This window comes from Poecilia reticulata, chromosome 19, assembly GCF_904066995.2.
Source record: "Poecilia reticulata chromosome 19, P_reticulata-male-v2, whole genome shotgun sequence".
Classification (NCBI taxonomy): Eukaryota; Metazoa; Chordata; class Actinopteri; order Cyprinodontiformes; family Poeciliidae; genus Poecilia; species Poecilia reticulata.
The window spans coordinates 25,110,462-25,137,023 of record NC_088848.1 but is presented as its reverse complement, the minus strand read 5'-3'; the positions used below and the strand labels follow the sequence as shown (position 1 = coordinate 25,137,023).

The 26,562-nt window shown below is 37.4% G+C and overlaps 1 protein-coding gene across 1 annotated transcript in view; it reads left to right on the top strand.

Moving 5' to 3' along the window:
• myo15b (myosin XVB) overlaps positions 1 to 26,562 on the top strand; it is a 192,967-nt gene that overhangs the window by 30,537 nt on the left and 135,868 nt on the right. The window contains exons 9-17 of the mRNA XM_081600474.1: positions 5,508 to 5,621; positions 5,717 to 5,878; positions 5,954 to 6,067; positions 6,139 to 6,197; positions 6,689 to 6,812; positions 6,915 to 7,010; positions 7,137 to 7,268; positions 9,824 to 9,949; positions 10,026 to 10,103. Coding sequence (XP_081456600.1) covers positions 5,508 to 5,621; positions 5,717 to 5,878; positions 5,954 to 6,067; positions 6,139 to 6,197; positions 6,689 to 6,812; positions 6,915 to 7,010; positions 7,137 to 7,268; positions 9,824 to 9,949; positions 10,026 to 10,103 — 1,005 coding nt within the window. The remainder of the gene's footprint in view (positions 1 to 5,507; positions 5,622 to 5,716; positions 5,879 to 5,953; positions 6,068 to 6,138; positions 6,198 to 6,688; positions 6,813 to 6,914; positions 7,011 to 7,136; positions 7,269 to 9,823; positions 9,950 to 10,025; positions 10,104 to 26,562) is intronic.

Genomic DNA, 26,562 nt, shown 5'->3' with positions numbered 1-26,562 from the left:
TAAAAGTGATTTTCACTAATTGATTTCTTTGACTGTTTCTTGACACTGATACTAATCATTGATGCTAATGTTTGTCCAAGGTCGTTGTCCTTTCGGCAGTATATGCCCAGCAAGCCAGCAAAATATGGATCAAAGTCATGGGTGCTTGCGATGCCAAATCAAGCTATGCTTGGAAAATGCAAGTCATACTGGGAAGTCACCAGTGGATGCCCAGAGAAGAACCAGGGGATGCGAGTTGTGCTGATGTGACAGAGGGACTGAGGGTCACAATGTGACATGTGACAATTTCTTCACCTCTTATGAACTCGGACAGCAGCTCCTGAAGGAAGATCACCATGGTTGGTACAGTTCGAAAGAACAAGCCTGAGCTCCACCTGCACGCTTGTGTCAAAGGAGAGAGAGGTCTTCTCCTCAAAGTTTGCCTTCACGCCCACCACCACTCTAGTTTCCTACCTCCCAAAGAAAAACAAGAATGTAGTTCTTCTGAGCACACTGCACAAAGACGGTGACATAGTGATCGTGAGGACAGGAAGCCAATCATCATCCTGGAATACAACCGCAACAAAGGAGGTGGGACAACCTAGACAAGGTATTGGAACATATAGCTGCAGAAGAATGACCGCCCGCTGGCCCCTGGTCATCTTTCACAACATCATTGATGTGTCCTCCTACAATGCCTTTGGGATTTGGAGAGACATCAACCCGACTTGGATGTCTCGTAAGCACAAGAGGAGGGTGTTCCTGGAGCAGCTAGGAAAGGCACTTGTAACTCCACCATGAAAGAAGAAGCATGTCCCCCGCACAGAAGCCTCAGCAGCAGTTGTGAAAGCTATTCAGAGTGCAGCAGCTCCTGATCAACCTGAGGATCCATCTACCACAGCCACTTCCCCAGCTAAGCCAAGTAAGAGGAAGAGATGTCAGTTCTGCCCTCAAAAGAAGGACTGTAAAACACATACTGTGTGCTGCAAGTGTAAGAAATATATCTGCAAAGGCTGTGCACTTGCATACTGCCCTACATGTGCTAATTAGTTGAATGGGTTATGTTATTTTTCATATTTTTGTATTGTACATTCTCTAAAATTGTTCACTGGAGAAAAGTAAAAGAAAATGAGTCACTGAGATGAATAAAAATGCATTTGAAATTCCTTTTAGCACATTTTTTTATTTTCTTAAGCTATAGAAATTCAAGTGGAGAGGGAAAACTCAAGTATTCACACATTTTGTGGTGAATGACAATATACAAGATGAAATTTGGTGTTTAAAATTCAATTAAGCTGCTCATATTGGGGGGTCATTTTGAATCGGAGGACACAGGGTGTATACAGAAAATGAGGACGACAGGAAGAACAAATAAAATCATAAACAGGAAAAGTTTTGTCTTATCTAACTTCACAGTGAGAAAAAAATTGGATGACTTTTTATCAACAATTCCTAAATATCTGTTATCAACTGTACTATGCAAACACTTGGTGAACAAAACAATGAAGTCAATTTGTATTTCACAGAAAACAGGTTTATAAATTTATGACATCCTTTTTGCTGTGCTGCCATTTTGATCACATCTCAAACATACATTGTCAATATCTTTAACAGAACAGCATTGTGTTTGAAGAAAAATGTTTTTTTTTTATGAAAGTAGCATACATTTAAAATTAATTGACATTTGGTACATAACTGATTATCATAGAACAATAGTTAACTTTGCATCACCATTGTTCCATCTAATAACAGTGTGAAAGCAAAACAAACTATGGATTGGGAAATAAAAACACATCAACCAAACTATGTTTTACTTTTATCAGCACAGTAACAGCTTGAAGACAAATATCAGGTCATCTCAGAACATTTAAATTATAACAATACACTTTCATGTTCTGGCAGAATGACATCAAAACTTTTATGTTTGCTTGCACACAAAATGTCTTTAATTAGATGCAGTGCAGGAAGACCTGTGCAGAGGGCACCTATCAGACATAGCAAAAATTATCCAATGGCATGATCGAAATAAACAGCAACATTTTTAAAATTCTTTTTATGTGCACTGAAAGTTGCTAAATACTTTGAAGTATTTCTTTTCTTAACCTTATATATAAATCAGCGGCAATAAGCTGATCTCTTGGGGACTTCCAGTTTTCTACCATAAGCAGACAACAAAGTTCAAAGACTGTTTCAGCACAGGGATATTGGCCTTTTGGTGTACACTCTACCATACACACAGCAACCTCCTCCATAGAAACAGGTGTGAGTCTATCCTTCAAAAAAATATAAAGGATTTATTTGTTTAAAGACAGTCTGAAGTAAAGCCTAATTATGTCATCTAACTCTGATTTTTTGCAGCTTCTTTCACTTTAGCAAAGTCTTTAGCAAAAGGCCTATTTTCCTTTTTTTGAGGAGTTTTTTGCTCTGGCAGAAGTTGAAGGTGGCAATTCTGTCTCCATAATTTTCCAGCTTTGCAGCAACATCAGTCAATCTGCACACAAACAGATGAGAAAGGACAATTATTTACACTGCAAATCAACGTTAAAGTTACCTTTAAGATTGTATCCTTAGGTCCTGCTTAAAGCAATTTACTGTTTTGGGGAGAATTACAGTAATAGCAGCAGTAAATGTTCAAACCTCTATTTTACTGAAAAAGAGGAAGGACTATATTGGTTAGCATGCAAGTATAAAGACAGATTTGGAAATATACAGTCTATTTAAGGTAAAAGGTATCATGCATAAAAACACACAAGGAAATGTTAACAGTTCCTTTTTTATTACAAAAATTAAACATCACATTAAGTCTGATTTAGTTAAATGAAGCCTACCATTTCCACACCTGTGCAATAGATGTACTGATCGTGTAGCTCAGGGAGTGAGATGTAATTTCAGTCCTGAGATGACACATCACAGTGCAGGAAAATGATTTTGTGATTCTCATAATGTAACTTTTTTTAAATGCCGTAATACAAACATAAGACAAAATAGCATAGATATTGTTAAGGAAGAAATATTTGTGATTAAATTTAGGAAAAAAAACTCAGCCATCTGGGCAAAGAGAAACAAATGAAGGAACCTCACAGGTAGCTGTGAAATTCTGTGACAATTTGAGATATCTGGAATGTAAGGGCGGTAAAACCAAATTTATGTTAAAATAGCCAGGTTTTGAGGGTTGGCACGCCCACATGCTTTGATGTACAATAAACATTTTGATAACATTTCATGCCACAAGACTGCTGAATAATTGTAAAGTCTGTAAGTTAAAAGCTGTGGGAGACATTTGTTCAGATACAACATGTGTAATAGAGACAACATGGTGACATTGATCCAAAATGGCCGACTTCCTGTGGGGTTTACACCATGGCACCCGGAAACTTTTTCTTAGGTCCTGTCACACTTTATATGTGTATTCAATTTCATGATTGTCAGTCAAAGCATAGTTTGGGGCTGGTTTATTAAATATTCTTGGGCAGGGGTGTCAAAACTCATTTTTGTTTTGAGCAAAATCAAGACCATGAATGCTCTTAAAGGGCTGGTTGTGCCAGAATCTATTGATAAAACCTGTTCACAAGCTGTTAAAATATCAATGAATTCTTAAAATTAAATAATATTATTGAGCATCTTTTCAGTCCCTCCAGGATTTCGTGACTTTTTTTGTGATTTTTTAAAAATGAAAAGTGTGGTAGTAATATGGAAATATTTGTGCTTATTTATGACTTTAAATTTTACTTTTTATTACTTGCTGTATGGACTATGATCTGACATCAATTAAGGCTCAGGCAGCTGTTTAGTACAAGTAAGAAAGTTTTTGACAATTTTTGAGAAAAATCTGCAATAAACTTCCAATTATTAGCTCAGAAAAGTGCAGGGATTTGTTGATTTTTTTTTTGTGAATTTCCACGATAATTCTCAAGAAACTGGAGGGACTGATTAATATAAATTGGCAGTAAACGGATAAAACTGCATTAATTTAGTTTGATAACGTAATATTTAAGCACATTCAGTGTTTGGTCTAGAATCTAGAGGGCCACATATAAACCTAAAGCGGGCCGGATTTGGCCCACAGGCCTTGAGATTGACACGTGTTGTAGGGGGTGCTGGACAAGGATCGATCACGGTGAGTTTGGTGCAGCTCGGCTGAAATATGTGGAATTTAGAAACAAACATATAGCAACGGCATTGCCTGTGACTTCGCAGCGACACTACACCCACATCCTCCACCAAAACCTCTTGGCACTTTAAAGCAAGTGAGATTAACTAGTTATCTGTCATCTGATTGAAAATCATCATGATTAGATCAAAGGAGTCAGAGATACAGCTTTTTATGTAAAAGAAATCCAGCTGAAAGATCATTGCCATTTTTTTCTAGTGTTGTGTTATGCTTTTTCTTTACTCATTAATGAATATGATTTCAAATGTAACAGACTAACTTTATTCAAACAAACAAAAAAGTAAAAGTTCAGATTTTGTAAACAGTTCAAAGGACAAATTAGACAAATTGTAATTACAGTAATAAATGTAACTTATTACTTTCAACCCCATATGGCAGAATCAAAATATAGTATATGTGAAGTGCTTCTACTTTCTGTGTTAACTATACAGGTAGCCTAGAGTACAGTAAAATATTATGATTTTATTTGTTTTGGTTTGCACAATGAGCCACTGACAATTTTCATCATAGTACCGGCAAGAATTTAAAACTAGTTTCATCCCTGCCTACAACTCCATTAGAGTTGGACATATATTTTTAAAAATATATTAAATACACTTCCCCTAGCTAGCACATAAATTACCCTGGAGAACATCTATGTTTTTTTCTAGGTTGACAGCCACAGCTCAACAGAAGTCTCAATGTCCATATAATACAGCACGACATATTATATTTAGTACTAAAATAAGAGGTGGGAGGGCAGCACTGTTCCACAGTATCTCAAAGTAAAACTAACTGACAGGTATTTTTTATAACATTCAACAAAGTTTAATGTTATAAATAATATGATTAAACACTAAATCATATGACTAAACAGTAATTTTATTATAAAATTATAATTTTTTAAAATAATTTTAACACTATGAGTGAAATCAAACTAAATTGCACACAAATATTACTACATATTAAACATTTAAAGCTACAGAATATTTGAGGTATAAAAAGGGATCTTTTTTTCCATCCTTAATGATTTTTCTCCACTTTATTTTTACTTTTTATAATTATTTATCCGACCTTCAGAAGTTGAGGCACCTATTGTCTCAGGTGCTGCATCTGTTGTTGTTTCTACAGTGGAAGCTAAAATCTCAAAATTTTGAACTGCACCTGCAGCATGGGCTGTTCACATTCCAAACCCATAAACTGAAGTATGCAATTTAAAATAGCTTTAAACTAGATTTAATTTGACTGTATTGAACATAGTGAAACAGCATTTTACAAATGATGCAATGAAATCTTTGCTTTCTGTCTTGTGCTTTATAAGTGATTGTAAATCAGCACATTAAAATAAAATAAAATTATTGCCTAATTTATAATTTAGGCCAATAAAGAGAGGAACTATCATGTGTTCTATGAACTGCTGGAAGGTATGAACGACTGGGACAAAGAGAAGCTGTACCTGCAGGGAGCTGAGACTTACTACTATCTAAATCAAGTAAATGAGACCAACGACATATCAATTCTTGTTTTTTCTGTTTTATTTTTTTTATTTTCACTTATAACTGGTTTGATTTTTCTTATACCATGTAGGGTGGTGCTTGTGCTTTGAAAGGGAAACAGGAAAAACAAGACTTTCAACTTTTGCTTAAATGTTTGGAGACTATTGGCCTACATGCAAATCAAATCTCCAACATCTGGGCCATCCTCTCCTCTATTCTACATCTTGGTAACATTTGTTTCAGCTCATATGAGGTATGTGTCTTTAAATGAGACTGTCAGAATGAGATACAAGGCATTCATATCATACCTTTGTTGGTGCTGTTTCAGAGTGAGTCATTTGAGGTGGCTCGTATCTTCAGTGAGGCAGAGGCCAGAAGGGTTGGGTCCTTGTTGCAGATTTCTTGTGAGACCCTTCAAACAGTAATCACTCACAAAGTCACAGTAAGTAGCTTTTTGTTAAGTAATTAGACCCACCTTGATACGCATGTGCAAACAGTTTGTTTTTGTTTTAGGAAACCAGCTATGATCGCATCTACTGCCCCCTGTCTGTGGAAAGTGCCATAGAATCAAGGTGACTAATGAATCTGACTCATTTCCTATCTTGGCAGAGCAGCAGCAGACCCACAGTCATGTCAGTTAGTGTTCTCTTTTTTGTTACTGAAACTTATTCTACTGTAGAAATGACAGTTGTGAGTTTGACTAATTAAGGACTTCCCATATAGAAGCCTTATTATACATATAGTAAGGCACAAAATAATTATTACCCCTGCCAGATTTGGACTTTAAATCATCTTAAATATTAAATATATTCAGCTTGATACATTTAGCACATTTGCAAACTGTATATGCCCACATGCAAATGTGCTAAATTAACTTTTATTAGGACCAAGCAATGAAAGTGCTGCAAAGGCCTATTGTATCTGTAGGATTTCTTGTGAAGACCAGCTGTTGCAATTTTATGTTTACTTCATGACTTCAGTTTCTTGAAGTCATGAAGTAAATGGGTAATTCTGAATGGCAGGCAGACTTATACATGTTTCTGCTTATACCTTCCCTCTCTAGGAATGCAATTGCCAAAGCTTTGTATTCAGTGTTGTTTGACTGGTTGTTGGAGCAAATTAATGACTGGCTAAGCCCAAGTGAGATGGACAGCACTGTTGGTGTCGTAGACATTTACGGCTTTGAGGTTGGTAATCAGCTTTCTAACCCTGGGACCTTCAGATACATCACTGGATATGTTTTTAGGGGGTGATGTAGGTTACATCAATTTTTTTTTTGCCTTTTGAAGGATCTTGAAGTAAACAGCTTTGAGCAACTGTGTATCAACTTTGCCAATGAGCAGTTGCAGAATTTTCTCAACAAAACTCTACTTTTTCAGGAACAGGTAAACCCCAAAAATTAAAATCAACTACTTATTGTACTGTCTTTCTCACTACTTGAACTGTGTAAAAAAAATGCGGAAGTGCTAAAACGGAAGTCCGTGGCCTATACCCCATTGTGTGTCTTGCAGGAGGAGTATAATAAAGAGCAGATTCCTTGGCATCCAGTGCAACTTAAGAACTTTCACTCCTGTCTGGAATTGATCTCCTCCAGACCAAATGGCATCCTCCGCATATTGGATGATCAAACATGCGTCCCACAGGTGCGAACATCCACATACAAAGTTATTTTCTTAATTAACATTAGTGAAAGAATGGCTCGCTCTCAGGAGCTCAGTGAATTCCTGGGGGGAACTGGCAGGATGCCATCTGTGCAACAAATCCAGTGGTGAAATTTCCTCGCTCCTAAATATTCCACAGTCAGTTCTCAGATGTATTCTAAGAAAATGGAAGTATTTGGGAGCGACAGCAACTCAGCCACGAAGTGGTAGGGAACATAAACTGATGGAGTGGGGTCAGTGAAGCACATAGTGTGAAGAAGTCACTAACTTTATGCAGAGTCAAGGCTAAACCTCACGAGGCCTCCGGTCACCTTGTTACCTTTTACCTTTGACACATGATGCAATTGCCTCTCGCGCAGTGAGATACGGCGGCTAACTGGAGCTCAACGTAGCGAACGTTCCAGATTACAGAACAGTTTTTGGTGAATTAAAAAAAGAAGTTTTTGGTGAATAAAGTGAAGTAGACTTGCTACTTGTCAGATGATGGAAAACGTTGAATGCTGTATCGTTTCTGCTTCAGCTCGGAGTCGCGGTTTAAGCAGAAAGGTAATGAAATGCAACAGACACTGACAGGCCTCTGCCTTTTTCTGAAGAACTACTGAGGGGAGGAGACAGCCAGGTGAGGAAAAACTGTTCTTATCTATCGATTCAGTATTTTTATCATACAGACATTAGGCTGTTGTTGTGCTATTAGCTAGCTTGCTAGCTAATGACTTTGCTAGCAAAGCAAGATAACTAAAAGGCTTCTTCCCTGTATCGTTAATAATATCAGTCATTCTTCAGTATCTCTTATGCAATACGGGGCACATAGCCTGTCCAAAACATATAATCTCCATAATGAATATATGTCCGATCTTCTAATTTCCTTTGCTGCATAATGTACATTGCATTTATTCTAGCATTGGGTAAATGTATCTTGAAGGAGAATAGTACTTAAATAAAAGTCCAACAAGGATATTCATTTAGAATTAAAAGTAATTCACACTGATTTACCAAGATATAATGTATGTAATAATTAATACATTATGCAATAATGTATGTATTGGACAATGGATAATGTATGTATTGTAAAATAAAAGCATATCATTAATGAAGGGGAAAAAACTCAATCCAGACTTTAAGTAAGTTTAGGGTCTGGTTCGGAGAGTATGGAGTTAAATTTGTATCCCAATTATTCAATGTAAAAAAAAACTAACCTCAGTTAAGTAAAATACAATTGTAATCAAAACTTTTGGAATTGTAATGATTTCTTTTTTTTTAACGAAAAGTTTTGTTTAAAAAACTTTTTTTTACATTAAATAACTCATTTTTGTCTCGTGAACTTAAAAAGTTATTTGCAAAACATAAACTTTTATTTGCATACATCAGAAAACTTTGAGTCACAAACAAAAACTTGGAATAGCAAGCAGATTTTTGACAAGCGCAAATAAGTTTGTTTTGCAAAAAGATTTTTACTTCATTAAACAAAAGTTTGATTTTAATTTTAAAACAAGGTTTTTTAAGCAAAACTCGGTAGGAGTTTCTCATGGTGACATGCATTAACAATTCAATTTTTGCTTTTTTTTATGCAGTTCCACGTGAAGTTTGATGCAGCTCCGCTTTCCAGAATGGACCATCTTGTGCAACAAACAGGCAGCTCTTTCATAGATTACAGTACACTAAAAGGTTGCATTGTTCATATTTTTAATAGTGTAATTCTGTAAAGACAAAATATGTCTGGGGTCTAGCTCTGATTTACATATCTTGCTAAAGTGCAGGTTTGACTATTGCAATACCTTTCTATAACAAAATAGACCTGCAGAAAGAAATTACTAATAAAATATCTTACACATGCATAGTTGTATGGTCTATATAGAGATTTTCCTTAGCTTTGATTGTATATCTCACAGTTTTGTTTATTATTGTTTATTAAACTCTGAAAGCTGTGTGGCGTTAATATTCTGTCCTAAAATGCAGTTAGATGTGCCCCCTTTTTTTTGAGAACCTGTTGCTTTAGTGGTCTCTGCACGGCCCTCTCTCGTGGTGTCAATATGAGGGAAATGCAGCTCCATTTTGTAGCAATTCAAGAGCTTCCCAGCTTTTAACGCTGTGTGTGTGTGTGTGTGTGTGTGTATATATATATATATATATATATATATATATATATATATATATATATATATATATATATAGTTGTGTGTGTGTGCGTGTGTGTGTGTGTGTGTAGGTGTGTGTGTGTATGTATTGTGAATTAACCTAAAAAAAGTTGATGAAGCTATGACATTGCCATCTGGGCTTTCTGAAAAGGGTTTGAAACACACAGTTTTTTGCTGTATGTAAATGTTGAAAACAAATTCATTTTAAAAGTCCTCTCTCGTTGTTCTGGTATTTAACTAATAGAAATAATTTTTGTAATTCCAACAAACCAAAAACCAAAACAATTTTTCAAAATTGAAGCCAGGCACTGAGGAAAAGCAAATTGTGTGTGTGCATGTGTATGTAAATAAAAAATAGCTTTAACGTAGGTGAAACTTGAATACTTCTTTTGGGTTTTATAGGCTACTGACCACACCTTCCTTCAGAAATGCCATTACCACCATGCAACCAACTCCTTCTATACCAAACCCAAGAACCCAATACCAGTCTTCACTGTTCATCACTATGCAGGACCTGTCACATATCAGGTATTGTATTCACCACTTTTAATGTTAAACAACTTGTAGAAGACTGGAACAAAGGACTGCCCCCATCTTTTGGCAGGTCCATAATTTCCTCAATAAGAATCAAGACCAGTTCAGGACAGAAATTGTGGAGCTTTTTGCAAGAAGCCGGATAAAGGTGAACCAACTGACATTATTCATCATACTTGTAAAGATATGGTAATTGTCACATCTGGGGTTGTTTGAGTTTTGTTTTGGGTTCTGTCATTTTTTTGTGTTCCTTAGTTTTTCTATTAGTTCTGCCTCATTTCCATTTTCACTTCAGTTCTTCCTTTCTGAGTCTAGTTTATTTCTCGTCACTGGTTGTTCTTTGTCTGTCTAGGTTGCTTATGTTTCTTTAGCTATTATTTACCGTATTTTCCAGACTATAAGCCACTGCTTTTTTCCTACTCTTTGAACCATGCGGTCTATAATCCGGTGCGTTTATATGTAGATTTTTCTTCAACCACCAGGGGGCTCTTCAGACTAGTCAATATTACAATTCAAGATATCTTTAGTTTTGTCTAGTCATTATTTGCTTTTAAGATATAATTTAATTTTCACTAGTCAAAACTATATATCTCCTATCCAAAAATACATTTAAGATATCTTAAATTATGGAGTAATTCGAGATATCTTTAATTAGAATTATGACTTGTCAAAACCAAAATCGAGATATCTTGAATTTACTTTATGACTAGTCATAATTTAATTGTAGATATCTGAAATGTGTATTTCAGACAGTCAGTAATTCATTATAGATATCTTGAATTGAAGTCTCCATACAAGTCAATGGTAAATCTGACGTCATTTCGACTAGTCAGAATGTAATTAGAGATATCTCAAATAATTTTTTGTCTAGTCGAAATATAATTAGAGATATCTTAAATCGCTAAAACGTCTAGTCACAAAACAATTTGAGATATCTGGAATGTAAGGGCGGTAAAACCGAATTTATGTTAAAACTGCTTGCCATAAACGGCACGCTTCGGTCCGGTTCCACCCGTACTCCAACCCTGTTGTGGTTGCATATAACGGAGGGCGGCATCGAAGCTGTACCTGACGTCATTATTTTTGAAACTAAACAAAGGTTTCGATGTAGCGGCCGAAGCCTTTTTCTCAGAGATGCGGCGGAAAACTTTCTCTTTCCTCGTTGACCGATCTAGTTCATTCTGTACTCGTTCATCAGGGAGTAAACGGAGGGGAAAAAAACCTCATCATGGGACCATGTATCAGCAGAAAATTGAGGGGAATTCATCGCAAATTAAAAATAATAAAAATATTAAAAAGAACACTCTTTACAAAAGAACAGTTTAGTGAGAGCCAGCTGGACCCGATCAACGGCTGACTGCAAAACAACCAACGGCTGACTCTAAACCAATCAGCTGCTGAATTCTAAGCAGCCCCGCTTGGCCGGTCCAATTGGAACCTGTTAAGAGAATAAAATCATTAACTTCTGGCTCCTTATATTCTCTTGTACTCCCGGATTCATTGAAGTCGTCATTGCATCAGCTGAACCATAAAAAACGCGACAACACGTTTCTCCACGTCCAAAAGCATAACATTTTATTAAACAAAACATAACTCAAATAAAATCACAAACCAGCAATATTTACTTCACACGATAGACATCCGCACACCACGACAAAATATTAAATAAATCAGCTTTTTCTAAATTGTTTCTCTTGTTCACAAACTTTTATACCTGTAGATGTGTTTTCCTCTTTAATATATTCAAATAAGGCGTATCTCTACTTGACCAATTGGAAGGCATCTCTGGCCCTTTTAAATTTAGAAAAAGTCCCGCAATTTGTTCACAAGATCAAACACCTTTTGTTAAATAAGGTAGAAGCAGACTCTCTGAATTCATGGTGGTTTATGGTTTTCACAGATCAATGTGAAAAGCTAGAACTTCCTACTGATTGTTTCCAGACAGACAAAGAGCAGATCAGAGATCTTGGCAAACAATCTGCTTTAACTACAGTAAAATATATCAATAGGTCAGAATATGTTATAAATTTTAAAACTATAATTATGGTATTTCAATCAAGTCATGATAAATTCTAAAACTAACTTATTTTTAATTTATTTTCTTAACACTATCCGGCTCTACAGCCATCTGGGCAAACAGAAACAGATGCAGGAACCTCACAGGTAGCTGTGAAATTCTGGTTTCTCTTCTGCTCTGCCAGGAACAAACCTTTAATACTGTATTTTTAATTCAATGAAAAGTTCTCCAAAAACCCAATTTGTTCTTCTGCACTCAGCATCTCCAAAGTTTAGTCCTGATATCAAACCAAAAGCAATAGATAATAAACAGAAAATAATGAAGTACAATTCCTGTTTCTAATTAGGAATTAGAAACAAATAAGAATTAAAACATTCATTCACCATAAACCTAAGTATTTTCTAATACTAAACAAAACATTTTCATTTGATTCTAATATAGTCAGAAATAATACAATTTCAAATACATTCATCATTGACTAAATTAATTCTAAAACGGGATAATACAATTTTTAGTCAAAGCATGTTATTAATAACTAAGAAAAATGTCTTACAAATTAAATGTTAGTGATTTAAAACATTTTATGTTATATTCAGTTTTTTGCACCATGTCAGATGTTAGTTTGGAAGACTTCTCATCCTGGTTACGTGAACCGACCAAAGTTCCCTTTCTCACAGTAATTCATGTGATAATGTCCTCCACCTTCCTGCATATGTTAATTTATGACCTGCTGTCTTTAATGATAAGACCCCAGGGGTCTGAGCAGAAACTCTCCTGCAGATCTCTATTCTCCTTTGTACTTTAAATACTTAACCCAGCAATAGTTCTTCGGGTTTTAAATCACTAACACAAACCTGTTCAAGATTAAGAAATTCGTTCTAAAAAGTTTAAACTGTGTTAAACACTAAAAATAGTCATTTTTCCTCAACACCAGGTCACAAGGGAACCTCATGGCAATCTAAAGTTTTTTGTTCCGGGTCCCACACTTTAAACGGGAGGGGGTGTTTTCCCTTCGACGCTATATTGAACTTAGGGGGAGTGTGCTTTAGCGAGTTTTCATTTTAAGGACAAAGAAGTATTATTTTTCATTAAAATAAAGACAGATGTTTTTTATGACCCTGTCTAGAATTTTATGAAGTGATCAAACACAAGGAAACTAGCGGTGTTCTTAATTAAAGAGAACTACCCTTTTAAGTTATTTTAATTCAACTTAGTGTATAATGTTTCACTAGAAATATCCTAGATAAATGATTACTCCAATTGAACAGTGAATATAATTGGAAGTGGATTTCCTTATTTGAAACACCATTAATTTTAACTAATTATTGAAGATATGGTTAAGTTTTACAACTAGCTTATTTTAAATATATTTTCTTAACAATCCCTCTTTTAATCTCTTCAAAGAGATTACACTCTAAAGAATAAATTTAAAATATAGTATGAAAACGTATAACCCCAAATTCAGAAATACCATCATATAGCTGAAAAATTAAGCCTCCCTTTAGTATGGTACCTTCTACATAACATTTGTTGTTAAAATGTTGGAATCTTCATTGCACATAAAATCAAACCAAGTCAGACAGCAAAATCATATAAAGAATTCAAATCCTAAAATAAATGTTCAAAATTGTCTAACCCAGAGTCGTGTCTTACCAGAAAGTTGATTTAAAAAGGCATGAATTTATCAATGTTTAACAGAAACTTTACCATAAATCTTAATGTTATTTTTATTTTTTAGAAAATTCAATCCAGTATTCCTGATGTAAATAGGATGATACACAAATATTTGTCCAAAATTATCCGTAAAATGAATGAACAATTAGACACAATACACTGCATATAAAATACTCACAGTCTATCAATAAACCTCCAGTTGCTGTGAAAGAATTGATTAGTCATAATGGTTGTACTTTTTTTTTTCAAACATATCTTCATTTTGTGTCTCTGTGTTCCTTGATGCTCCTTGAAGTAAAATGAGTTCGTTGGCAAGTCATAGATGAAATATGAAAACGTGGTAATAGGAGAAAAAACAAAGATGATCCTCTCGTCTCCAGCAGCCCATTTTCCTTATAGTTTTGAACTCAGGCTCATCACCTGAGTGAGCGATGCTCACTTTTGGGATTATTGTGCCCACATTTTGGTGAGTTTAACAAAGAGGTCATTTCCTCTTTTTCAACTTTGATGACAGAATTCCTGATGAGCATCTGGGTGTGAGGTCATCCTCCAGCCACGGCTGAAGATTCACAGTTTTCACCAAGTTGTGATCCTTTGATGTTCACTTGGGGGTCATCAGCTGGTTCAGCATACTGGAACTGTCTGTCACCCTATCTAAAGCTCTTTAATATATTTTAAAATAAAATAAGTCATTCCTTCCAACTTGAATTAATGCTTTATTTGAACTGATTTGTTAATTAATATCCTAATTATTCTTTATTTTAAGTCATATATTGGTCTTGTTATCAAATCTTATTTTATTTTATTATCAGTAGTAACTTTTAGTTACTTATCAGTAGTAACTTTTAGTTTTAATTTTTTAAACTTCATTTCAGATTATAATTTCATTCCTTATATTAACTTTCCTGTAATTTTCCTTGTATATTATGATTCAGTAAACTTAGCACTTTTAAAAAGCTGCTCCTTTAAAGCTGTATTTTATGTCTTTTGACCCTCTTTTATATAAGACTTACATGAGAAATTATTGTTTTCCATCGTTTTTAACCCAAAACTTAACTATAATTTAGAAGCAGTTCCATAATTGTTCATTTTAAATTCCCAATTTAGACCAATTTAATTTGAATCATCATAATTTTTGTCATTTTAAACCCTTAAATAATGATCAGCCTGTTTTACAATAATATGTGAACGTGTCACCAAATATCAAAAAAATGACTTATCCCATTTTAATCAGTTTTAAATCCCAAAATTTCAACCATTTTTACCTTTGATCCATTTATTCTTTTGAAAACCTATTTATGAAATATTTAATTGAATAATAAATTACCCTTTTATATTGTTTATCAATTATCAATATATTTTAAATTTTGGGGAGAAGATTGATACAACTAAATTTATTAAATGACGTAAATTTTTTAGTTTTAGACCTTCCTGGATGACTTACTTAAACAACTTATTTTAAACCCTATGAAGAGAGATGCAATAATGCAATGATCACTTTCCCCGTTTTAGGAAACACTGTTTTATATAAACTATTTGACAGGTAATATTAAGTTTAGTGTATTCAACTTATAACTTTTTGTTATTTCTCCCTCTTTATTCTATAACAGAACAAATGTTCTGTCATAGAATATAATACCAATCCCATACAAGTTAAGTAGCCATAATCTGCTGGCACTGCTAACTTCAGCATCACGTAACACAGCCGGATGTAATCCAAACATGGTGTTCCAGATGCTATTACGATCTGCACACCTCGATCAAAAATTTTAAATTTGTTTTAAAATTTAGGAAAGTAATTAGGTGACTTTAGCTCAGTATGTTCTACAGACACCCCTCAGTCCACTTTAGCATTTCAAATTTAAATTTCAAATTTAGTTAAACTCTAGTTTTCACTGAATGATAGTCACTGTGATATGAACCAAATAAATTGTAATTCATCTAGCTTTGTAATTGAAGCATAGCACATAATGCAATTCAGATATGACTTTAAGAAAAATCATAAAATTATAATGGCTATTTCTTTTCCCATTCTTGTCAGACTGCAACGGGAAAAACACATCAGGATATTGGGGAGACAGAATCACTCGTAAAAGGTCTGACACCAGGAGATGAGGCATCGTTAACACTTTAGCGTCAAACAACAGGGGTTCAGGACGTGAAGGCAGGAGACCGTCGGTGCTATACATAAATTAAGGAGAGGAAACATGGCATCACACAATACAAAAATTTAAAAAGAACCAGTTTAACACTACCAAGTTTTGTTGGCATCCCTCTAGTCTCCAACCTGCAGACTAAAGGAAACCTCAGAAGCGGGCTTCTGGTACTCAGGTCACATGATCAGAAGTGAGAAATCCAGGATCAATCGTGAGAACACACAACAGGACCACTGCTCAGTGCATGCCCCAGTCCTTTATCTGCCATATCAGAAGATATCCAGAGTAGCAGTCAGTTCTGGAGTGCAGAAACATCTGGACATCGAATGCAGTCTCTTAGATGAACCTAGGTCAGCCTTTTGTGTCGACAGAGCAGGGTGGACAAACGTCACAGAGCAATAAGTGACTCATAGCCCCACCTCGCTTCAGTCAGAGGGTATTGCTCTTTGTGTGTTCTCGACTGCCCGTTGATTCCCGGCCGTAGAAGACCCCCACAGGTGTCGCAGAGTCCCTTCCGTTCTTAGCCAGGTGTGAAAGATAACACCCAACGCAGACATCTGTTGCCAGGCCTTGGGAGCAACACTTTGCCTTGAGACGACAACAGGAAAACAGTTCTTTCTTCACTGACCTTAATTCTTTGACTGCTTTTGGGTTTCATAGAGCAGTCCAGCAGAAGATGGGCATTGTTTTAGCAGTGGCCTGATGTGGAACTCAAAAAGATCCCTGATTCACGTCATCCCATGGTGTCTGAGCTTCAAAAGACGGGCAGGAGCTCTGGCAGAGAGCGAAAAAATAACAACAAAGTAATAGAAAAATTAAAAAAAATCTATGAAAATGTTTGCTTACTTTAACCATTATAAATAAAATTTTAAAATTTTATCTTGTGATGCATCCCCCCGTGTGGCTTTTGGATTTTGTTGTTGTTGTCATGAGAAACGGCTAACCACTTCAAATCCTGAACTTAAAAAAATAGAAATGTGTTAAATGATACACCATCAGATGTGCCAGAATTAAGACAGTATTGACACTTACTGTTGGAATCAGAAAATGTCAGTACCTCTGTGACATTCACTCCGCTCGTGCCAGATAACTACAAAATTTAAAATTCACCTCTCACAAACTCTCTAAAGAATTTGAACAAAATCTAGAATGCCCTAGTATTAACATTTTTAAAAGTTGTGATTCAATTGCACTTTCCTTAAAATTAATAATTTACACCCAACTGTAACTGCACAATTGAAGAATCAGCAATGACGCAGAAATCCATCTACTATTTTAAATGTAAATAAACATGACATAGATGTTGTTTGAAGTTGTTCAATTGTAGATTACCAATTTTAATTTAGTAAGAAGTTTCTACATGACAGACACTGTATTTTAGTCAAGCAGGAAGGCAGTATAAAAGGTCTTTACCTAAAATAAAAATTCACTGTTGTCGAATGAAAAAGTGAAATTATTGATCAATGCATAAGTAACCATATCTATAAACTGACCAATTCGAATAGGGTCTATTTTCCCTTCTCCCCTGTAGATTTAATAAAATTATAATTTTGAAAACAATTTTGAATCTATGTTGCTGTTAAAATAATTAACTGAAACCAAAACATTGTAAGATGTTCCACCATTTCTCCAATTATCCATCTAATGTTCAAAATAGACTGAAATGTTTCAAATTTCAAAGTTCTATCAGTAAGATGTTATCGTTATAAACCCCCCTGTGTTTTACATATTTCAAAAAAAAAAAATTTAAATTTATAGGTGGAACACCAGATTTGAAGAACTGTCCCCATAACACTAAAATTTCAACACGTCCAATTAGGTACCCATGTATCATATAAAACAGTTAATTCAGGTAGCCAATTAGTGTGGTAGTTAGTTAGTATTCAGGTAGCCAGTTAGTGTGGTAGTTAGTTAGTATGTCAGAGGAAAAAAAAAATGTATAAAAAAGAAAAAACCATAACGGCCAAGACAGTCTTGCAATCAGGAAATGTATCTGCTGTAAGCCAAGGCTGAAGTGTTATTGCTCCTGACGTTTCATTAATTTAACTGTGCAAGCTGATGAGTCTCTTAACCAGATTATGATACCAAAATATGTAGCATTAACACCTAAATAATTGTGTGTAAAACAGTAGTAAAGGGAAATCTATAAAAAATGTACTGTGTGGAAATAGTGGAAAATAAGAGAAAAATTTTTTAAAATAGCACACAGCTACTCACTAAAGTGAAAAGAAAAACCATCAGAGGCCATCTGCACACACATTCACTCACATTCACACTCAAGCAGTCTTTCACATCTCATTGTAAGAAAACACAGGATGAACCACAAGCTGAGCAAACCACTCAGGTGTGATTTCTCCCCAAACACTGTCAGGGGAACAGGAACAGAAATGTATCCTCAACAGTCGACCTGTAATGTGTTTGTGACACTCCAACATGTGAAATAAAGCATTCGTTAATCCAAAAGTTAGAACTTCCCAAATTGTACAGATGTCAATTCCCAAACACACATCTCCCCAGATTTGCCGACATTAATAGTTTTGAAAACACTGTAAAGCAAAGAAACAATATCCACATCTTCACATTTCTGCCGCCGTGTTCTGATCAGTGAGGGTGTTCCATCTAATGTCAGAAAACCTAGGAATGAAGTAATTGTAAATCAGACTTAACTTAACTTACTTACAGAAAACAAGTAAAAATAATTTGCAGAATCCTGATAATAAAACTTCAATTGTGAACTGAATGATTAGATTGCAATAAGACACAAAAGAATCAACTGTTAATTAGTAATCAAGCTACGGAAATGACTAGCAAGATCTGAATAAACAAGAAACTTGACTACCTCAAGAGATTTCTCTCGTAATGAACCGTCTGACTTTCTTTAGCCGACTAAATTTAATCTTACCAAATTTTTGCAGTAGAGTAAACATGTACTGAGTTTGAAGCGCGGGTCAGATGCCTCCAGCCGTCTGCTAAAGCTAGACTCCGGCCTTCCTCACTGTAAAATAAAACATTCTGCTTAATTAAAGAGTTCAAGTGAACATCACTTAATTCTCAACAACTTGTTGTTTGCACTCATCTTAAACAAGCGGCAGGAACCTTTGGATTTATAAAAGAAAAAAAAGATGCTTTATAAGTTAATCTATTTAAGTTGAGTCTACAACAACTAGAATAAAATAAAAAGTGAACTATTTGAAAGTGGTGAGGATTTTGGGTGGTAAATGTTTAACATTTTACATACACAGACATTACTCCATTTCTACTCAAGCAAATCGAAAGGTTTTGAACAGTACAACTGTGTCAAGTAATAACCATGTATTTTTTAATCTATGTAGTAAATATATTGCTACTACTGCTGCTGCTGTAAGCAGAAAGTAAAATACATTTTGCATTGAATACTATTCTGGATGAGTTTAAGTTGCTTGCTGGTCTTCAACATGCGTTGAATGCAGCATCTGGTTTCTCATACTTTAACCCGCCCAACTTGCACCTGATTGGCATGTTAGCCTTTCGATTCCCTCCCAGTGAGGCGGTGCGTCACAAAACAAGCTGTTTGTCAAACTGTTGATCTCCCTTATGGTTGTTTCAGAAGATGAGAAGACATGGTGACTGAATTTTAGACACTAGCAGACAGCTCATCCAGCTTTTTACTAAATGGCAGTCCTAAAAGTATATATCTTTAAATTATGAATAAATACGTACAATTTCATAATCATTCGATCCAGCGGTTATAGAAGTTTGATTATTAATGCCATTCAGGGATTGTGGTTCCTTAATGTCAGTGTTTCTGCTACTGGAGTGAGAGAGTAAGAAGACAAGGAATAGGGTTAAACGAGGATTTAGAAATAAAACAGTTGATAGTTGAGTTTACTGGGCTATGACTAGTTATCAGGACAGAATGAGACCTGTAAAACTGATGGGTCCATATGACCCAAGAAGAGAACCAGTCATCTGCTCCAACAATGTATTACTCTGTAGGAAATATGTCTGGACACAAGGAGCAGGAACATCACAGCATCAGATGTATTTTTCATCCTTATATCAGTGATTTAAAACTATTTTTAATTTTTGATACCATATGGCAGACCGCAAAGTTGTGCATGAATGTAAAAGTCAATTATTTTCTTCACTGATAGAAAAGTGTAACGTGTTTATTATGTGTAGGATTATCCAAGCTTAAGGAAAAAAACAAAGAATAAGGTGAAATAAATATTCATTGATACAGAACCGAATCAGCAAATATGAACTTATGAAACTATTGAAACCTTCAAGAATCTTATGTTGTGTAAGATATTTAAGAAAATAATACTGAAACCGCACTCATGAATTTCTTTATCTGACTGCTATCTCTAAAATATGTTACTTCTTATGTTGAATACACTGCATCTAATCACACAGGTAAGAAAAACGTTACAGATAAATCTAGTATGTATTGCATTACATTTTGCTACGGTTCAGGTTTTTGTTAAGGTTCGAGCAAAGAGAAGCTCTGCCTCTGTGTGTCTATCTCTTTGGGAATCCTGAATGTTTTACTTTTGGCTGAACTCATCACTGTCAGTGTACGCAGTGTGTCTTCTAGTCATCTTTTAAAGATGAGTAAATTTTAAAAGAGTACATTTTATGTTTCTGTAATAAAAAATGTCATCGGCTCTTCTGAAATCAAACTGACCAAATAAGGGTTTGAAAAGTATAAAGCTTGGTGACTCAGAGTGTTGCAGAGAGGTGAATCATTACACTATGCCACATGAGTTTGATTTATTTTCAGCAATAATGCATTTGCAGCCATTTAGGTTAGCATGTCTTTAATATTTCCTCTTTTTCACACTATTTACCCAACGATTTATTGTTCAGTGTTACCTCAGTTTAAATTCTACAACCATAACCAAAACCATGAAACTATTTCATAAGTCTTAAGTGAAACTACGATGCGACTTCTTGTTTTGCAAACATGCTTGTTGATTTTTTTTACCAGCTCATGACATGACAGCAGATTTTTCTGACATTAGTAACATTATGACTGAGCAGAACAGCAACAGCAAGTTTCCCTCCACAAACACTAACTTCACTGAAACGGCTCCACGAGATGAATACACTTTAAGGTTTGTCCAAACTTTTTACAAATTTGGATCTCATTAAAATGTCTACAAACCTTCCCCTCTGAATAGTAGAGTATAACTAATAACTTTCATTTTGTGACTAAACAAACATAATGTAAATGAGCAACTTTTATTGTAATTTATTAAGTACTGTATCATTTGTGTGCTCTAAAAACAACAATGTAAAAGAAACCAAACTTTTTTTTTTCTTAAAGAACGGACAAACATCAGTTGTTCTTGTTAATCCAGGGCCTGCAGAAGAAGAAAGGAGCAGATTCCATAGAGATTGATGATTAGGATTTGTGTTCAGTGTGATATTATTTACCAACAATCATGTAGCTTGTTAGCATGGTGTTACGTAAAACCTAAAGATAAAATGTACACTTGTTGTGGCTTATAAAGCAACAATTTTACCGGATGTACTCCGTGTTTTTCTTTCATGTTAAAACTCTGACATGTTAAACAAATGTTGGAGGATGGTTGTGGGGAGGATCGGTTCGGCATGATGCGTTCTAATTGTCTCTTAATGTGACTTTTACTACGAGACTTTATGGAACTCCAATAGTATCCAGTAATAAAGAAAACAAAAAGGAAGGCAGCAAACTACATGTTGGTTCCACAATGTTCCCCTGAAAATATGGATAAAATCAGTCATTACAGGGTAAAAGTATTTTGAAGAGGGGGGAAGCATATAAACAAGTCAAGTCAGTAACAAGTCAATGACATGATGCAATCTGCATTTTTAACTCGAATAACTTATTTTTTTTTTATGACTTAATAAATTTAAATTGCTGCACTGTTAAGTAGAATGGAAATGACTTTTTTGTAAATTGTCTCGAGATGACTTATAGTAAATTAGTGTTACATAAATCAACTGAGTTGTATTATGAAAGGTTACAATTTGCCCAACGGACTGGATTGTAGAGAAATGATGAGCAATGTTTTATAGGTTGATGCACGCAAAGATATTTTTTTAAGATCAAAAGTTCATTTTTGAGGTAAAACTAAAAATATGTCTTTCCAATACATTTTCCCACGTACCATAGTCTGGTGTCTGAGCAGGTAAAGGTCATCCCTTGCAATAATGAGCTGTTGTCAGAAACCATGATGTTAAGTTTTACTTACGAAGCAATTTTCAAAGACATAAGTCATAATATCCTGTTCAGAATAATTCACAGTACATAAAGTCTAAAAAGTTTAAAAACAAGCATAATAATCACCATGAAGTCATGACAAAAAAAGCTTGTGTAAAACATTCTTGCTCCTGAATCTGGGTCAGGAAAATAAAGCTAGATGAGCAAACTCTTCCACAATCAAAATTTACAGATTCACAGGAACGTTACATTTTCAGCAACTATATAGGTTTAGAATAACAAAAGAATAATTAAAAATGTATGCGCCACTATTGTATTTCATCTGCCTCATGTTCTTTGTAGCTTGATATACTAGTAGTAGTAATACATACTTTTCTATCAGTGAAGAAAATAATTGACTTTTACATTCATGCACAACTTTGCAGTCTGCCATATGGTATCAAAAATTAAAAATAGTTTTAAATCACTGATATATGGATGAAAAATACATCTGATGTTGTGATGTTCCTGCTCCTTGTGTCCAGACATATTTTCTACAGAGTAATAAATTGTTGGAGCAGTTGACAACAAGACAACAAGAACAAGATCCTCCACTTGAGGCAGGATGACCCCCCTGACCCGCTTCTCTTCTTGGGTAATATGGACCCATCAGTTTTACAGGTCTCATTCTGTCCTGATAACTAGTCATAGCCCAGTAAATACAACTATCAACTATTTTATTTCTAAATCCTCGTTTAACCCTATTCCTTGTCTTCTTACTCTCTCATTCCAGTAGCAGAAACACTGACATTAAGGAACCACAATCCCTGAATTGCATTATTATCAAACTTCTATAACTGCTGGATCAAATAATTATGAAATTGTACATATTTATTCATAATTTAAAGATATATACTTTTAGGACTGCCATCCATCCATCCATTTTCTGCCGCTTATCCGGGGTCGGGTCGCGGGGGCAGCAGCTTCAGAAGGGAGGCCCAGACTTCCCTCTCCCCAGCCACTTCTTCCAGATCCTCGTGGGGAATCCCAAGGCGTTCCCAGGCCAGCCGAGAGACATAGTCCCTCCACGCGTCCTGGGTCTTCCCCGGGGCCTCCTCCCGGTGGGATGTGCCCGGAACATCTCACCAGGGAGGCGTCCAGGAGGCATCCTGACCAGATGCCCGAGCCCCTTCAACTGGCTCCTCTCGATGTGGAGGAGCAGCGGCTCTACCCCTCCCAGATGACCGAGCTTCTCACCCTATCTCTAAGGGAGAGCCCAGCCACCCTGCAGAGGAAACCCATTTCGGCCGCTTGTACCGTGATCTCGTTCTTTTTGTCATGACCCAAAGCTCATGACCATAGAATAGGGTGGGAACGTAGATCAACCGTTAAATCGAGAGCTTCGCTTTTTGACTCAGCTCTCTCTTCACTACGACGGACTGGTACAGCGCCCGCTTCACAGCAGACGCTGCTCCAATCCGCCTGTTGATCCCTTGCTCCCTTCTTCCCTCATTTGTGAACAAGATCCCCAGACAACAAGAACAAGATCCTCCACTTGAGGCAGGATGACCCCCCTGACCCGAAGAAGGCACTCTACCCTTTTCTGGCTCAAGACCATGGCCTCAGATTTGGAGGCATGAGGCACTGAGCCTCATCCTGACCGCTTCACACTCGGCTGCGAACCGCTCCATCTGATGAAGCCAACAGGACCACATCATCCGCAAAAAGCAGAGATGTGATCCTAAGGCCACCAAAACGGATCCCCTCGACACCTTGGCTGCGCCTAGAAATTCTGTCCATGAAAGTAATGAACACAATCGGTGACAAAGGGCAGCCTTGGCGGAGTCCAACTCTCACCTGAAACGAGCCCGACTTACTGCCGGCAATGCGGACCAGACTCTGACACCGGTCATACAGGGACCTGACAGCCTGTATCAAAGGGCCCGGTACCCCATACTCCCGGAGAACCCCCCACAAAGCCCCCCTGGGGACACGGTCGAACGCCTTCTCCAAGTCCACAAAACACATGTAGACTGGTTGGGCGAACTCCCATGCACCCTCCAGGACCCTGCTGAGGGTGTAGAGCTGGTCCAGTGTTCCACGACCAGGACGAAAACCACACTGCTCTTCCTGAATGGACCCTCCTCTCCAGGACCCCCGAATAGACCTTACCAGGGAGGCTTAAGAGTGTGACCCCCCTGTAATTGGAGCACACCCTCTGGTCCCCCTTTTTGAACAGGGGCACCACCACCCCAGTCTGCCAATCCAGGGGAACTGCCCCCAATGTCCATGCGATATTGGAGAGTCGCGTGAGCCAACACAACCCTACAACATCCAGAGCCTTAAGGAACTCCGGGCGGATGTCATCTACCCCCGGGGCCCTGCCACTGAGGAGCTTTTTGACCACCCTGGCGACCTCGTCCCCAGAGATTGGAGCCTGCCAGGTCTGACCGGCTGCCTCCCCCACCACCGGAGCCAACTCACCACCAGGTAGTGGTCAGTGGACAGCTCCGCACCTCTCTTCACCCGAGTGTCCAAGACATACGGTCGCAGATCCGATGAAACAATGACGAAATCGATCATCGAACTGCGGCCTAGTGTCCTGGTCCCAAGTGCACATATGGACACCCTTATGCTTGAACATGGTGTTTGTGATGGACAATCCGTGACGAGCACAGAAGTCCAACAACAGAACACCACTTGAGTTCAGATCAGGGGGGCCGTTCCTCCCAACCACACCCCTCCAGGTCTCAGGTCATTGCCCACGTGAGCGTTGAAGTCCCCCAGCAGAACAAGGGAGTCCCCAGGAGGGGCTCTCCCTTGTTCCCCCTCTAAGAACTCCAAGAAGGGTGGGTAATCTGAAATGCTGTTCAGCCCGTAAGCACAAACAACAGTCAGAACCTGTCTCCCCACCCGTAGGCGGAGGGAGGCTACCCTCTCGTTCACCAAGGTAAACCCCAACGTACAGGTGCCGAGATGGGGGGCAACAAGTATGCCCACTCCTGCCCGGCGCCTCTCACCGTGGGCAACTCTAGAGTGGAAGTACGTCCAGCCCCTCTCAAGGAGACTGGTTCCAGAACCAGAGCCATGCGTCGAGGTGAGGCCGACTATTTCTAGCCGGTACCTCTTAGCCTCGCACACTAGCTCCGGTTCCTTCCCCACCAGAGAGGTGACGTTCCACGTCCCAAGAGCCAGCTTCTGCAGTCGAGAATCAGACCGCCAGGGTCCCCTCCCTCAGCTGCCGCCCGTAACACAACGCACCCGACCCCTTTGGCCCCTCCAACAGGTGGTGAGCAAATTGGAAGGGGGACCCACGTCTCCTCTTCGGGCTGAGCCCGGCCAGGCTCCGTGGGTAAAAGCCCGGCCACCAGGCGCTCGCCATCGTGCCCCACCTCCAGGCCTGGCTCCAGAGTGGGGCCCCGGTGAACCGCGTCAGGGCGAGGGAAAACCAAGCCCAATGTCATTACTCATCATAGGGGTCTTCAGGCTGCGCTCCGTCTGGTTCCTCACCTACGACCTGTCTGCATTGGGTGACCATACCAGGGGCATAAAACCCCAGACAGGACTGCCATTTAGTAAAAAAGCTGGATGAGCTGTCTGCTAGTGTCTAAAATTCAGTCACCATATCTTCTCATCTTCTGAAACAACCATAAGGGAGATCAACAGTTTGACAAACAGCTTGTTTTGTGACGCACCGCCTCACTGGGAGGGAATCGAAAGGCTAACATGCCAATCAGGTGCAAGTTGGGCGGGTTAAAGTATGAGAAACCAGATCCTGCATTCAACGCATGTTGAAGACCAGCAAGCAACTTAAACTCATCCAGAATAGTATTCAATGCAAAATGTATTTTACTTTCTGCTTACAGCAGCAGCAGCAATATAATTATATTTACTAGATAGATTAAAAAATACATGGTTATTACTTGACACAGTTGTACTGTTCAAAACCTTTCGATTTGCTTGAGTAGAAATGGAGTAATGTCTGTGTACATAGGCGTAGGAAGCGGGGGGGACATGTCCCCCCCCAATATTGGAGACAGTCACATTCGTCCCCCCAAATAATTTCACCGCAGTTGCGAAGAATTTTTAAATCTTCAACTCGCATGCTTTTATTTTGAAGGCGCACAACAGCGCATTCATCAGAGCGCTTCCTCCCCCTCCCCCCTCTGAACGGCTCAGAGTAAAGGCAGCAGCAGACGAGTCAGAGAAACTCCTTTTGAATGAGGTAAACGATCTGTCAGGAATGTTGCCATGTTTATAACATCTTGTTGTCAGTTCACTTTTATATATAGAACTAAATCTTTTTGGTTAAGCGGTTTTAATTCTGGGATACAAAATTGTACTGCTGTTTAAAAGTTAGCTAGTCTAGTAACAATGATTTAGAATGAGACTGAAATAGCAGCGAAATGAGCCTTTTTATTATTTAAAGTGAGCAATACCTGATCATACTGACCACTTAATATGTATGTATATTATATTATATAGATATTTAGGAGAACAGCAGTGCTAGAATGATGAAGACAGGTGAAGAAGCTCTGATGAGGTCTTCATTTAGTTTATTGAAATATGTATTAACTTGTTTTTAATTTTTAAA